General features: G+C 25.6%; 2 protein-coding genes across 2 annotated transcripts; both read right to left on the bottom strand.

Moving 5' to 3' along the window:
- Positions 1-287: 287 nt before the first annotated feature.
- On the bottom strand, positions 288-6,461 carry LOC122511905. Its single transcript, XM_043627473.1, has 8 exons — positions 6,383-6,461; positions 5,509-5,759; positions 5,112-5,300; positions 4,601-4,902; positions 717-732; positions 649-660; positions 514-565; positions 288-301 (listed from the first exon to the last, which is right to left on the bottom strand). Exons 2-8 carry the CDS (start codon positions 5,536-5,538, stop codon positions 288-290), a joined length of 615 nt encoding a protein of 204 aa, XP_043483408.1. The 5' UTR covers positions 5,539-5,759; positions 6,383-6,461.
- A 2,090-nt stretch (positions 6,462-8,551) lies between these two features.
- Positions 8,552-10,228, bottom strand: LOC122511841. Its single transcript, XM_043627356.1, has 4 exons — positions 10,141-10,228; positions 9,426-9,674; positions 9,064-9,252; positions 8,552-8,857 (listed from the first exon to the last, which is right to left on the bottom strand). Exons 1-4 carry the CDS (start codon positions 10,183-10,185, stop codon positions 8,552-8,554), a joined length of 789 nt encoding a protein of 262 aa, XP_043483291.1. The 5' UTR covers positions 10,186-10,228.
- Positions 10,229-17,318: the final 7,090 nt, after the last annotated feature.

Consider the following 17,318-nt stretch of genomic DNA (forward strand, 5'->3'; position numbering starts at 1 on the left):
TTAAGTTATTTTAAAATGTTATTAAAAATGCTAACTTAGAATCTTAATTCTTTGTTTTCTTCTTGTGATAATTTTACGATTTATCTTTATTAAAAAACCACTTTTTTGAAGACAAATCTACAGCAGCATATCTGAAACAGAAAAAAGGAATTAATTTTTCTTACACTTACCCAAAACATTACTGTTCTGATCCGTTGTTATCTAATGTCCATAGTAGATGCAAACTTTCTTCTTGTGATAATTTTACGATTTATCTTTATTAAAAAACCACTTTTTTAAAGACGAATCTACAGCAGCATATCTGAAACAGAAAAAAGGAATTAATTTTTCTTACACTTACCCAAAACATTACTGTTCTGATCCGTTGTTATCTAATGTCCATAGTAGATGCAAACTTTCTTCTTATGTGATAATTTTACGATTTATCTTTATTAAAAAACCACTTTTTTGAAGACGAATCTACAGCAGCATATCTGAAACAGAAAAAAGGAATTAGATTTTTTTTATACTTACCCAAGACAATACTGCTCTGATCCGTTGTTATCGAACCCCCACTAGGTGCAAACTTAGAATCATAATTTTTTGTTTTCTTCTTGTCATAATTTTACGATTTATCTTTATTAAACTCAACTTCTTTTGAAGACGAACCAACAGCAGCATCTGAAACAGAAAAAGAAAATTAAATGTTTCTATGTTGTAACTTTTTTAACACTTACCGAAAATGCAGCAACTCTGAAACAAAAAAAAGATATTAGTTTAAAAGCATTTGTTAATCCCTCATCAAGCACTTTTAAAAACTTAGTCAACTTACCATGTCTTGATATTTTTTCGTAAATTTACTATAACCTCTAATTTCACTTCATTCATTAAACATGGTTACGTTTAAAAATTCATTATACATTTTGAAACGTAACCACGTTTAAAAATGTATAATGAAGTAAAATTTGAGGTTACACTAAATTTAAGGTTTTAGAACAAAAAGGAAAAATATATATATATACGGAATGATCGATGAGTTTGTCAAAATGTATTTTGCATGACAGACGTCTGATTATGGAGAACGGACAATCTATCTAATCCTTCGTGGAACGTGCTATAATGATTTCGTCCTCGTGCGCCTGGCGGCGTGTTGAATTTACTAATTTCCTGAAATGTTGAAGAGTGGCACGGGCTCCTTTCACGTCACGAACCCACACACACAAATACTAACACATAGACAGAAAACTGTCTGTTAGAATCTTAGATAGACATAAAGACAAGGCGAACGATGTGTACGTGTCCAAGGAAGGAACTTAGGATGTCCTAACTGCAAATTAAGATGCCATGAGTGGCGCCTGTTTAGCATTTGTCATCGAGAAGCCGACTTTGCATGCCAACGAGAATCCCACTACAAACTTGGTAAGTATAAAAATCTTTCTATTTTTTTTTCTTTTTTCAGATTTCTGCGGATTAACTTCGAATTACATGGTTTAATCGACGTCTCTACTACTGAATACATTGTTCACTATTTATGGCTCTTTTTATTTTTATATTATTCTAACTACTTTTATTTTTTTTTATTTATTCATTTTCTCTGTTTCAGATGCTGCTGCGGATTCGTCTTCAAACAAAGGAGTGTAATAAAAATAAATCGTAAAATTATGACAAGAAAACAGAAAATGAAGATTCTAAGTTTGCATCTAGTAGGCATTTGATGACAACGGATCGAATCAATATAATGTTTTGGGTAAGTGTAAAAACATTTAATTCCTTTTTTCTGTTTCAGATATATGCTGTTGTAGATTCTTCTTCAAAAAAAGGTTGAGTTTAATAAAGATAAATCGTAAAATTATCACAAGAAGAAAACAAAAAATTAAGATTCTAAGATTGCACCTTGTGGGAGTTTGATAACAACGGATTAGAACAGTAATGTTTTGGGTAAGTATAAAAAAATCTAATTCCTCTTTTCTGTTTCAGACATGCTGCTGGTAGATTCTTCTTCAAAAAAAAGGTTTTTATGTAAAGACAAATCGTAAAATTGTTCACATAAAAACACTGACTTTCAAATTTTGAAAAAAGTACCAATGCTATTTATTTTTCTCTGTATAGTGGAAAATAACGACAACTTATAGAAAAGTGCACAAGAGCAGGTCTTATATTCTAGTTTTTAATCTAGTTTTAAATTTTTTTTTCTTTCGCCAATTTTCGTCCGCTAAAAAATGAGGGTACGTATGTGGAAAAGGTCATAACCTCGAAAACTCGATTAACGGTCCTGATGCCTATTAAACTTCGGGGTTCTCGACTTAGTCCGGTCTTCAAAACCTGCGGATATTTGGAGCAGGATTTCTTTCATATCACACAACGACTTTTCTACCTGCTCCCTTCGTCTTCTTTTATATACGCGTTTATTCGGAAAAGAAAAACTCGATCTAGATACACTGGGTGTCTCACAAGTGACTCGACAACATTTCCATACATTTTTTTTGCAATTTTTAAGTTTTATTAAAAAAAAAGTCTTTACTTTCTTTAAAAGTAACAAACATTCTTTTTCGGTTAAAAATTATTTTTTCCTTTTTTTGAAAACACGAAAAAATGAAAAGAATCTAGAAAATTTTCGATCAATGGTCGTGGACCGTGTAGAATGAAACATAACCTACATTTCGGGTGACTGTCTCTTTTTTTTTAAGTAAATTTCTTTTTAACTTTTATCCACTATATAGACACTTTCGTGTATTATATCAAAGATCAAACAAGAGCAATGCGTTACGCACTCAGTAAATTGCGTTCCAATTTTTCCCCTTGACCTCTCTTTCTCTCTTCTTTTAAAAGATTGCAATAAGAATCAAAGTTTGTCGCTATTCTTCAAGGGGCCTCTCGGTAAAACCTTCAATATAAAAGAAAACAATGCTCGACGACCTGAATTCTCTCCCTCCCTATACTGTAACGTTCCTCAAACTACCTGCAATTTTTTTTCTTTTTTTAAATCCCTTTTATTTCAAGAGAGTAAATTCAACAGGTATAACGGTTCGAAGAGGGGGTAAACAGAACATGTATAATGAAGACTTTTTTTATTAACTATGCTCTTCATCATTAATTCGATGGAAAATTCACATTTGCATACTTCCTTCTTTAAAAAAATTACAGAAACGATGGGAACTATACTTTGTCCTCTGTGAGAATCACCGTTAAATCCGCATTTCTTTTTTATTCGATATTTCTTAATTTTTTCATGGTCTACGAAATAAATAAATTATATAAAGAGCTGAGGAATGTTGCAAAAAACAATTTTTAGTGTTTAAAAATATTTGTAAAAATCTTTTAATTATATTTAATTATTTACCGTATGGTAAATTTTAGTCATTTTTATATGCACGTGTATAATATTAATGAAGACGAATAAAATCGTTGACCACTGGCAATTGTATTTATATCAACACAAGTGAGTCTACAAAAAATAATTGCAAAAGTTGTTAAACTCGATTTTTTTACCAGATAAAATGTAATAATAACTTTTTATCCATAAAAAAAATTGCTTATATTTTACGGACAGTGCGTTTATATTTAAAACTAAAAAATTATATAGATTAAAACCTATAGTTAAATAAATATAGTTAAAATAGTTATAAAAAAAATAAAATTGCAATATTTCCGGTTTTTTCACATATTATCTTCGACTATTTAAAATAATTACTATGGAACAAGTTTTAATTTTGATTCGCGATCTATTTGGGCATTAAAGATATATACAGCTAAGATTATTATTAAAAAAATTATTATATTTTAAAATTATAGTACTATTCTACATGAAAATATCAAGTATTTTAACTTTTATATATATTATAGTGATTGGAAGAAACGTAATGGAAATTTTATAAATAAAGAAAAATAGTTATGATTAGATAAAATTAAATAGTTTAATTTTATGTCTAATATGCGGATAAAAAGCTTGAACAATAAAAATTGCTCATTATTTTAGTCATATCATATTCAATTATTTTCAAAAATCCAAATTCTTAGCAAAATTTCAATTTTTTTTTGTAATTAAAAATATTTACCACAAGAATTCAATTATTTACAAAAATTTTTTAAAAATTATCATCAAGACTTCGATTATCTTTATAAATAGCAAAATACTCGTTAAACTTTCAATTATTTTTACAAATAATAAAATTCTCCTCTTAAATTCAATTATTTTCAGGGAATTTTCAAAAAATTCTTTCCAAAGTTCAATTATTTTCCTAATTAAAAATATTCACCACAAGAATTAAATTATTTTTATAAATATTATAATTTTTCACAAAAATTCAATTATTAGCAAAATTTATTTTTAAATTTTCGTCAAAATTTAAATTATCTTTTGAAATAGGGAAAATTCTTTAATAAAATTCTTAGCAAAATTTCAATTATTTTCAATAGTAATAAAATTTTTCTTAAAAATTCAAATATTTTCCTAATTAAAAATATTTACCATAAGAATTCAAATGATTTTGATAAATAATATAAAGGTCTTAAAATTTCAATTATTTTTAATACAGTTTTAATCGAATTATATTTATTGCTATATAAATAGGAAATATTTATATACAACTATATATAAGATATTAAAAAAAAAACTTTTTACAGAATAACTGGATTATTAGCAACTTCGTCAATAATTTCTTTAGCCGATTCTAATTTTGCTTGATTAATTACTGCCTTAGGAAAACCTTTAAATATGTCGTATTTTTTACCATCACAATTGTCGAAAAATACATTAAATATAACACGAAGTACATTAGTAGTGAAGGACTCGCCACTACCGCCAACTCCACAGTCGGCGTCAACCGTTGCAAATAATTCAAAACGTATTGTTGCATTTGCATTGCAATGAATAAAATCCTCCATACCACGGTCCCAATAATATTTATCGCCTACATCAACAGTCTATAATGAAGAGAAAATTATTTTTTTTTATCAAAAATACCAATTCTAAAAGAAAAAATGGTAAATTATTATTGTCATCACTAAGTAATCTAACGGCCCCTAGCCCCCTATTGGGGTCCCTTAAACATTCCGTAGACACCAGAGTTTCTAAGAAATGAGAAAACTTTTTATTTAAAGTGTAATATTTAAAATAATGTTTCTATATTTACCTTTGGCTCAATGCACTCCCAAAATTTTGAATACGAGCGAATAAAAACAGTTTTAAATATTTCTCTCGCTAACGCTGATTTTGCATTTTTCGCATCAACATTATCATGACGTCCTTCGGGTTTACAAATATTAAACAATACGTCAACTGCTTCAAATTTGTCATCTTCATATTTCATAATCATTCGACCCTAAAGAATCAAAAAAATTTTTCTTAAAAAAAATCGGGCCTTTGAGCCCGAATAATCATTAAATAAATAAATAAATATAATAATTATTGAATGATTTTTTTCTCACATATACATATAATAATTATTATGTATATAAATATGTCTGTATGTGGAAAAATTAATTTTTATAAATCAATGAACATATGAAGTAGAATAGAAAAATAATTACATTTATTTTGTTTTGTTGAAAAAGTTTCATTGTTGTTCTCCATCGGAAAGAAAGAGTTTCACCATAATAAAACTTATCTTCCTTTACATTATCCAATCTTTGTGTGAGAGCATTTTTCACACAAGCTGGATCTTCTTTTCCAAACTTGGTAACATTTACACTACTTGAATCGCCTTTCCTTGACACATGAGTATAGTTGGATTGTGAGAACCAATTACTAACATTCTCGCAATAAATATCTCCACTGTCATCTATTTAATTTTATTTATTTTTATAATTATTATTTGCCTATAATTTCTTAACCTTCCGTTGACAGACTTTTTTTACCACGCCATTCACACACTGGGTCAATTTGACCCAAACATCATTCTATTCAGTAAAAACTTCAGTCGATATTTGAAATGAATAAACTAACTGTACACTTCAAACAGTCCTTCGAATTATTATTTTATAATATTTATTTTAAATTTTCATTTTCATTTATTAAATTAAAAAATAAAGTACATCAAGTAAAATGCGTCGTGAAGAAAGGGACCTGAAGAAAAATCTTGTTGGTCATGTTTTTAGTGAGTTCACTTACAATTTAAAATAAATATAATATATTTAAGATTTCAGTAAGAATATAAAAATTACTTTTCATTTTACAAAATTAAAAAGGAATCAAGACAAGAGGACAACGAACATAACCTATAAAATTTTTGCTCTTTCTTCAAGACACCTAAAATATAAAAATAATTATTGAATGTGTCTTTAATAAACTAGCGACATTTTTGGGGTCTTAAATTAAAATCGATGCCCTGCCAATGGAAGATCAATTTTTTAAATTAAACATAAAAATAGAATAAATTTCCTTTTCTGAATGCATTATACTTACAACATGTTGAATGGCTAATAATAAAAAAAGCACAAATTTAAACATAGTTGCGAATTTATTTTTTGTTATAGTAACATATATGTTAAAATAATATTATTATACTGCATAAACATACAAATTATTTTTTCTTTTATACATTAATGATTGGAACATACGTAAGGGCAATTTGATAAATAAATAAAATTAGTTATGATTAGATAAAATTAAATTGTTTCATTATTTCATGTCTAATTTGCGCATAAAAGAATTAAACAACGAAATTTGTTCATTATTTCAGTCATATTAGTATTTAAATAACATTTTTAACTCTTCCACTCGTCCATTTTCTTATTTATTTAATTTGTAAAATAGTTTCTTCCATGCCACGTGTTTATAAAGATAAGTAAATATATAATAGTTTTTGAAAAGAAGTCATCGAAGAGTAAAATTTCTGCTTCTTTTTATACTTGAAGAAATTTTTTTTATCTTCTGGCAAAAGTAACATGATCGACATTGATCTTATGGATTGACATATAGAATGAAAAAACACTGTTCCTTTTTTTTATAAATGAGATAATGGAAAATTGATTAGAAATGGAAATTTGCACTATTCTTAAATATCGAATATTTTTCATTATTATTAATTTTCTAAATAACAATATTCATCATAAAAATTCAATTATTATCAAAATTAATAAAGTTTTTCGCAAAAATTCAATTATTTTCAAAAAATTTCTTCAAGATTTCAATTATATTTTAATCAATATAAAAATTCTTTTCAGAAATTCAATTTTGTTTCAAAAATTTAAATAAAATTCTTAGCAAAATTTCAATTATTTCCAAATGTAATAAAATCTTGACAAAAAATTCAATTATTTTCAAAAATTTTTGAAAAATTATAATCAAGATTTCAATTATCTTTATAAACAGCAAAATTCTTTAATAAAATTCTTGTCAAAATTTCAATTATTTTCAAAAATAATAAAATTCTTCGCAGAAATTCAATTTTGTACAAAAAATTTTTTTTAAAAATCTCTTTCAAATTTCAATTATCTTTATAAATAATAAAATTCTTCGTCGAAATTCAATTAATTTAAAAATTTTTAATAATATTCTTTGCAAAATTTCAATTATCTTTATAAATAATGAAATTCTCCTTCTATAAATTCAATTACTTTAAAGAATTCTTAGCAAAATTTCAATTATTTTCAAAAATAATAAAATATTCTTCCCAAAAATTCAATTTTAGTACAAAAATTTTTTTAATTTCTTTGTTAAAATTTCAATTATTTTCAGAAATTTTAACAAAATTCTTTGCAAAATACAATTATTTTCCTAATTAAAAATATTCAGAACAAGAATTTAATTATTTTCATAACACTGAGAAAAGAAATTATTTGATTCAAACAAATTTTGTTTAAATCAAACTTAAAATATCTTTGCTATACAGTCAAACATATTTAAGTTTAATTTAAACATATTTTCTGGTTCAGTTTAAGAGATTATAATATATTGAAATCAAACATAAATTGTGATTGATTTTAAATTATCTGTAGTCAACTTTTAAGTTTGATTCAAACATAAAATTTTTAAACATAATTTTTGTTTAAACCGTAACAGAAAATATTTTTGAATTAAATATAATTATTCAAACAAATAATACTTTTGAATCAATGCAGTATAGATATTTTCTATATACATATATATTGAGATTAAACTTACAAACTAATTTCATTTAAACAAAATCGTCTAACATTATTTTTGTGTTTCATTTAAGTATAATGTTTTCTCAGTGAATTAATAAATCTTGTCTCTGAATTTCAATTATTTTTTTATACAATTTTAATCAAATTCTACGAAAAATGGAATTTTTAAAAAATTTTTATTAAAATTTGTAGAAGTAATTCAATTATTTTAGTTGATAAAATTCTTTATAAGAATTCAATTTTTAGCAACATTCAATTATTCAATAAATTATTAATTTTGTTGTTCTGCCATATTGTGTTCGCCATTTTTGAATTTTAAATGATTTTCTACGTAATCGTCAAGTTGATTTGTCCTGTTAATGGTGAAGACTTATAATTGATGATTTTCTATTATTGTTGAATTATTTATTTATTGTTTTCTACATTTTTTGCTTTACAAATAGGAAATATCTATATAAAATTAAAATATTATTAAAAAATGTTTTTACAGAATAACTGGATTATTAGCCACTTCGTCCAAAATTTCTTTAGCCGCTGCTAATTTTGCTTGATTAATTATTGCCTTAGGAAGACCTTTGAATACGTCATATTTTTTACCATCACAATCATCGAAGAATACATTAAACAAAACACGCATTACATTATTAGTAAAAGACTCGCCACTTCCCCCAGTTCCACAGTCGGCGTCAGTCGTTGCAAATAATTCAAAACGTATTGTTGCATTTGCATCGCAATGAATAAAATCCACCATATCCCGTTCCCAAAAATATTTATCGCCTACACTAACAGTCTGTAATGAATAGAAATTTATTTTTTTTATCAAAAATACCAATTATCTCTAAAAGAAAAAATGGTAAATTATTGTTGTCATCATTAAGTAATCTAAGGACCCCTATTGGGGGGCCCTTAGACACTCCGTAGACACCAGAGTCTCTAAAAAATGAGTAAACTCTTTTTTCAAAGTGTTGTATTTAAAATAATTTTTCATATATTTACCTTTGGCTCAATGCACTCCCAAAATTCTGAATACGAGCGAATAAAAACAGTTTTAAATATTTCTCTCGCTAGCTCTGACTTTGAATTTCCCGCATCAACATTTTTATATTGTTTTTGGGGTTCACAAAGATTAAACGTAGCGTCAACTTTATCATATTTGTCATCTTGATATTTTATAATCATTCGTCCCTAACAAATCGGAAAATATTTTCTTAAAAATTTAAACTTGAAAATAACAAAAAAAAATCTTTCTTTTATATCTTTGAAAATATAATTTTTTGTCTATTATATATGATGAAAAATTCCTTTTTAAATAAAAATATAAATTTAAATAATAAAATAAATATATGAAATATAATTACATTTATTTTGCCTTGTTCATAAAGTTTCATTGATCTTTTCCATCTGTAAGAAAGAGTCTCACCATAATAAAATATATCTTCACCTCCATTATCCAATTTTCGAGTGAGAGCATTTTTCGCGCAGGCTGGATCTTCTTTTCCAAAGTCGGTGATACCTTTACTAGATGAATCGCCATCATTTTTCACCGAAATTGTTGGATTGTTGGAAGCAATTAGTAACATTCTCGCAATAAATATCTCCACTGTCATCTATTTAATTTTATTTATTTTTTTATAATTTTTATTTGCCTATAATTTCTTAACCTTCCGTTGATAGGATTTTTTTTACCACGCCATTCACACACTGGGTCAATTTGACCCAAACATCATTTCATTCAGTGGACACTAACTGTATACTTCAAACTGTCCTTCGAGTTAATATTTTATAATATTTATCTAAAATTTTCATTTTCATTTAAAAATTTAAAATTAAGAAATAAAATATCAAGTAAAATGCGTCGTGAAGAAAGGGACCTGAAGAAAAATCTTGTTGAACATGTTTTTAGTGAGTAAACTTTCAATTTAAAGTAAATATATGTTTAAGATTTCAGTAAGAATATAAAAATTAATTTTCATTTTACGCAAAATTAAAAAGGAATCAAGACAAAAGGACAACGACAACGAAATTAAACTTAAAATTAAAATAAATTTCCTTTTCTGAATGCATTATACTTACAACATGGTGAACGGCTAATAAGAAAAAGAGCACGAATTTAAACATTGCGAACTTATTTTTTTATTATAGTACCGTGTAGGTATTAAAATTATAGTTATACTAATATGAAGAATCAAAAAATTTTTTCATTTTATATATTACAAAGTGGAAAATACGTAACGGAAATTTTAAAAGTTATGAAAGTTAGTTATGATTAGATAAAATTAATTATTTTAATTTTATGTTTAATATGCGCAAAAAAGAATTTCACAACAAAAATTGTTCATTATTTTTGTCATATCGCAGTATTTAAAAATTATTTTTAACTCTTTTACTCGTTCATTTTTTTAGTTAATTAATTTGTAAAATAGATATTTTTCTATGGCACGTATTTATAAAGACCAGAAAATATATCCTAAGTTTTTGAAAAGAAGTCATCGAAGTGTAAAATTTCTGTTTCTTTTTACTTGCGAGGAGGATTTTTTATCTTATATGGTAAAAGTAACATGATATTTATTTCGCCATTGATCCTCTGAATTGACATATAGATAAAAAAAAACACTGTTCCTTTTTTTATAAATGCGAGACAATGCGGAAAATTGTTTACAAATGAAAATTTGCACTATTCTAAAAAAATATCGATTTCAGTAGCGAGAGATTTAAATTCGCAGAGACGGATTTTTATTGTTCCTTTTATAGATCGCTTCTGTTTATTTTCTATTTTAGGAAAAAAAGAAGAAAAAAAAACCCACCACAAAATCAAGCCGAAAATTCACTTGTGCGGTCTCTTCGTTTTTATATATATGTATACGCATATCTAATCCTCTTCTAAAGACCCGACTCTTACTCATTTTGCTTTGTAATCTGATATATCCAATCGCTAAACTGTAAAAAAAATTTATTTTTTCCCCTTTTCTTAAATTCAAAAATATAAAAAACTCAATTAATTGGAAATTCAATTATTTTCAAATTTTTTTTTTTTAATTTTTGACAAGATTTCAATTATTTTTATAAATAATAAAATTCTCCTCCTAATTTCAATTATTTTCACAAATTTTAACAAAATTTCAATTATTTTCAAATGTAACAAATTTTTTTCCAAAAAATTAAATTATTTTTTAAAATTTTTGAAAAATTATCGTCAAGATTTCAATTATCTTTATAAACATCAAAAATCTTTAATAATATTCTTGTTAAAATATCAATTATTTTCAAAAGTATAATAAAATTCTTCGAAAAAATTCAATTATGTTTGAAAATTTTTAAAAATTTTCGTTAAAATTTCAAATATCTTTATAAATAATAAGACTCTCCTCCTAAATTAAATTATTTTCAAAAATTTCAATTATTTTCAAAAGTAATAAAAAATTTTCCCAAAAATTCAATTATTTTCAAAAATTTCAATAAAAATTTCAATTATTTTCAAAAGTAATAAAAATTTCCCCAAAAATTTTTGAAAAATTCTTGTCAAGATTCCAATTATTTTTATAAATGGAAAAAAATGTTTAATAAAATTCTTGTCAAAATTTCAATTATTTTCAGAAATTTTAATAAAATTCTTGTCAAAATTTCAATTATTTTCAGAAATTTTAATAAAATTCTTTGCAAAATTCAATTATTTTCCTAAATAACAATATTCATCGCAAGAATTGAATTAGTTTCAAAAGTAACTATGTATATTTATTGAAAAAATTCAATTACTTTGAAAAAATAATACAATTTTCAGCAAAAATTCAATTATTTAAAATTTTTTTTTCAATTTTCTTTAAGATTTCAATTATCTTTATAAATATCAAAATTTTAATAAAATTCCTTGAAAAATTCAATTATTTTTCTAAATAACAATATTCATCCCGAGAATTCAAGTAATAACAAATTAAAAAAAAAATTTTTTTTTGTTTTCTTCAAAATTTCAATAATTTTATTTTAAATATAAAAATTCTTTTCAGAAATTCAATTATTTTTCTTAACAACAATATTCATCACAAACAAAAATTGTATTATTTTTGAAAATAATTGAATTTCTACGATGAATATTATAATATTTAGAAAAATAATTGAATTTTGCAAAGAATTTTATTAAAATTCCTGAAAATAATTGAATTTCTGAGAATTTTTTTATGTTTTGAAAATAATTGAATTCTTGCGATGAATATTGTTATTTAGAAGAATAATTGAATAAATAATAATGAAATAAAATAAATTAAATAAAAATAATTGAATTTCTGATTGTGAGAAGAATTTTGATTTTTTTAAATAATTGAAATCTTGAAGATCATTAAAAAAAAAATTTTTGAAAATATTATTGAAGTTTTACGAAAAATTTTATTATATTTTTTGAAATTAATTTAATGCGGGTGTATAAGTAGTCACAATTTTTTTTTTTTTTTTTTTTTGAGGATATCAAAATTAAGTTAAAAAAGGAAAAAAAAAGTGTTGCGAAGCAACGGTTTGATACGTTTTTTGTTTAAATTTAATATCCTTAGAATAATCTATGAAAAATTATGAAAAAAAAATTGAAAAAAAAGGAAATAAAAAATTTGTGGAAAAAAAACTAAATTGAAAACATTTAAGGGAAGAATGAAAATAGTGTTATTCGTCACGTGCCTTCTTAAAAGAGAATCTTTTTTGTTACAAGAATTAAATTTAAAAGACGCGCTTTATCGAAGTCATTGAGGCGTAAAACCGACGCATTCGCGGGGGTCCGGATTACATCTTATGCTGCGGAGGGCAGAATATATACAAGTTTTTTATTTCTTCTTCCTTTTCCCAAAAGCATTCAAACAAATCGATTGATGCTTGCATAAAAAAAAATTTTAAATCAAAGCAGAAATAACTATATAGTGATCGAGCCGACAACTAAAGCGTGTCCAATTCACGACGATTCCATTCCCGGCGATGAGAGAGAGAGAGAGAGCTTTGACGTGAAAGAAGCAAAAATCCTTCTTTTTCCACCTCATCATTCTTGCTTTGTGGAAAAAAAAATTTTTTTTTGTGACGCAAATGAAAAAAAAAAGGTTTATTGTGTATTTCACTTTTATACAGACGGTTCAATTGAATTGGAAATTTAATTTTGTAAATCGTATTTACAGTTTGAAAGAATTGTTTCTTTATCAACAATAAGTTTAAAAAAAAAATTGTAATTTCATTTAAGAAAAAAATAAGATTAAAAAAATATTTTCCTTATATGGAAATTCCCTTTGGGAAAATTTTGATTTAAATTGAGAAAAGAAATGTAAAAATTGAGAAAATTTTAAATTTTAATTTAAATTTTTAATTTATTGTAAAAGAAACGTAAAAAAATTTTTATGAGTACAATATTTAGGATAAGGGAAAATTATAATTTAAGAGGAGCAGTTACAAAAATATTTGAACGGGACAATCCGCGTTCGTTGGAAGATATATTATTAAAAAAAAAAAAAGACAGATAGGCGCGTGCCCAAGTGTATTATCAACGAATACATATCTCGCAGAGGCGGAAAGGAAAGTGAGAAGTGTTAAAAAAAAGGGAAAAAAAGAATTTTAGATGGTCTGAAAGAAGTCGTTGTTGACCCCTCCACCTACCTCACACCTATTCTATCTACATCTGTACAAGTAAAAAACAAACAAACTCGATTTGGTAGATGTAGAAAAAAAAGTTCACTTATAGCCTCCAAAAAAAACAACATTATCGCGTGCCATCGTATCATTTTGTCCTATCTTGTGACCTCAAAGGTAAATAAAAAAAGTCCAGTGATAATATAAAATAGTCGTCGACTTTTCTTATCGATAGCTTATATAGAATCATAATACTAAATAAATTAATAACGTTCTGCAATTATCTCCTGTCTCTCTCTCTCTCTCTCTCTCTCTCTCTCTCTCTCTCTCTCTCTCTCTCTCTCTCTCTCTCTCTCTCTCTCTCTCTCTCTCTCTCTCTCTCTCTCTCTTCTCTCTCTCTCTCTCTCTCTCTCTCCTCTCTCTCTCTCTCTCTCTCCTCTCTCTCTCTCTCTCTCTCTCTCTCTCTCTCTCTCTCTCTCTCTCTCTCTCTCTCTCTCTCTCTCTCTCTCTCTCTCTCTCTCTCTCTCTCTCTCTCTCTCTCTCTCTCTCTCTCTCTCTCGCTCTCTTGCACATTAATTAATTTATTAATTAATAATCTATTTAATATTCAATTATTATTTAAAATTTTTAAGTGAAATTCATTTTTAAATCAATTTTTATTTAAATTCTAAGAGAATTTAATTACTTAAATACAAATAAAATGCAAATGAATAATTTATTGAATTATTTTTTTCTCATACCCGTGTAGAAATCACCATGCTATGCCTAAAATGATTATTGGCCCTAGCTTGGACCTAACTTGGCAACCCCTTTTTATATATCCTAGGCTGGTCCTAACTTGGTACTAGCTAGGAGATCCAGTTATGACTTAGAAAAATTTTTAGGAAAATAAAGTGTCAAAATTGATACATGAAAAACATGTAAAAATTGATAAATATTCTCAATTAATATTTATAAAATTAATTGATAATCATATTTGTTTAAACAATTTATTGTTTGACATAAATCAGAAAATTATACAAATACTATAAAATAAAGTTAATTTATTAATTTATTAATTCAGCAATTGTTTAAACAAATAATTGTTATTTACTAACTTTTTACACAATCAACCTAGAAACTAGCAGTTTTTTCTAATTTTGCAATAAGTAAATACTCAGATTAGTTAATTGCAAAATTTTAAAAGACTACAAGTGTCTAGACGCTTTATTGTCTTAAGAATTAATAAATAACAACAATTTTTTGTTTAAACAAATGCTGAATTGTTAAAATTATAAATTATCTTCATATTTCACTACTCAAGTGTAATAATCGCGAAGTTAGATAAAAACTGCAAATTTTTAAGTAATTTTTGCAACAAAAAATTAATGCTTAAAATGATTTAGAATAATGAAAAACGTGTTTTTAACATAAATTTTTTTGACATTTTTTTTAAAAAGTGGATCACCCGCTTAATTAATTAGGAAAAATTTCCAAGTCCAAAAGACGAATATTTTTTTTAGACCAAGAAATTAATGTTGAAAATGATTGAGAACAATGAAAAACCTGTTTTTAACGAAAATGTACAGATATTTTTTTTCTTGATATAATATAAAAATATTAATTTTTGAATTTTTATATTTGGATATTATTTTATTATTATTGTTGTTGTTAAACTATTTTTTTATTTATTATCGTGTATTAGTGTCAATAATTACTATATTGAATCATCAAAAGCAAGTTCACAAGTCACTGACAATAAAAATTTTGATCTCAACTAGTTTCATTAGCATAGTGGTTAGGGCGTTAGTCTCGTAGTCCGTAGGTCGTAGGTTCGATTCCCGCGTGCGTTAGATTTTATTTACTTCTTAGGTTTGCGTTTATTCCGATTTTTCTGCGTTGTATTCGTATAAGTAAGCAATTTAATGATTATATATACTGTAAAATAATTTAATTAACAAGTTTCTAATTTTTTTTATAATTTTTAATGTATATATTAGAGGAATATATATTAATCTCTACATATACTAACATTATTTATGAATTCGCTTTTGGTCATCACTTAATTAAAAAAAATTATAATTAATTAAAACTAATACTTATTATTAATAATTTAGGTTATTTCTTTAACAAATATTATTAACTAATTAAAATTATAATGAAATAGAAAATACTGTCTGAGATGGTCCTTTCTAGGTCCTAAAATGGACCCATAAACTGGTCCTAACTAGGCTCCCAAGTTAGGACCAGACTAGAATCGCATCACCACCCATTGTTGGTCCAACCTACACTGCCAACCTAGGACCAAGCTATTAACAGGGCAAAATAGGTAGGACCTGGCTAGGACCAATTTTCATTTTCCACACGGGTACCATTTTCGTATATATTTTTAAGCTTTCAAATAAGCGCGCCTTTTATCGACCAATGAGGGAAGAGTTGCGCAAGCGCAGTTATTTTGTCATCTCCTTCTAAAGACAAAGACATATTTCTATCCTTCTCTCTCTCAAGCGTCAATTTTCTTCCAATTCGTATATAATAAAAAATGAAATATTTTTACTTATAAGAATTCAGAATAATATTAGCAGTTGAAAATTTTTTAATTTTTAATTTAAACAAAATTTTGTTTTCATTTTAATTTTTAATTTAAAAAAATTTTTTTTTTGTTTTATTTTACATAATTTTAAATTTAAAATTCAATAAAAATTGTACTAAATTGTCGGATTATAAAATTTATCCACATCAGCAAATAATGTATATGTGTATCAATGGCCCGTGGCTCATCTCTGACTAAGGCACAAAGTTAGTGTCGAACTTGGTTTCGTTCGAGCGCAACGTTCACCTGCCTTCACGCTGGAGTGACTTGTAAATCACTCCACCGAAACTACGTGCGCCGCTTAAAAAAAGCCAAATCAAAAAAAAATAAATAAATAAAAAAAACAGAAAAAAACTTAATCACGTAAAACACAAAAGTGTATTAAATAGTAGGCAATTTTGCAGACACGTAATTTTCTTATTTCCTTTACACTTAACCTTATAAAGAAAATTAAATTGCACCCCTCGAAATAAGCCTTCTTAAAAATACACTACTATTTTTAAAAAAATACCCAAAAATGTAATTTTTTAGCTGTTTTAGAAAATACCCTATAAAGTAATTTTTTAACTTCTTAAAAAATACCCCAAAAAGAAATGTTTTAGCTTTTTTCGAAAATACCCTAAAAAGTCATTTTTTAGCCTTTTGTAAAATTACACAATGAGAGATTTTTTAACATTTTTTAAAAAAATATACTACAAGTGATTTTTTAAACTTTTTTTAAAAAAAATATCTACACTAAATATGTAATTTTTATTCTACTCTTTTAAATACTCGCAAAAACAAATTTGGTTTACACTCTCGTTTCTAAATTTAACTGGTTTTAATGTCGCGTGGGGGAATATTTTTTCCATATTTTTCTTTTGTTTGGGATTTTTTTTTTTTTACAAATGTTTGGTATTTAAACAAGGTTTCATTTTGTAAGAGACGTCTCTTTAAGAGAAAGGTGGGCTCAATACCGTATTTTGCTGTGCGGATCTTTTTTCGTTTTTTTTTTTTTTTTTTTTGCTTTATACAGAAAGCACACACTGCACGTGCTCTAACTATCGTACGTGACTCGTTGAAAATTACGAGCAGTATACAACCATAACAA

This window comes from Leptopilina heterotoma, unplaced genomic scaffold (assembly GCF_015476425.1).
Source record: "Leptopilina heterotoma isolate Lh14 unplaced genomic scaffold, ASM1547642v1 Lhet_90, whole genome shotgun sequence".
In the NCBI taxonomy this organism is placed as follows: Eukaryota; Metazoa; Arthropoda; class Insecta; order Hymenoptera; family Figitidae; genus Leptopilina; species Leptopilina heterotoma.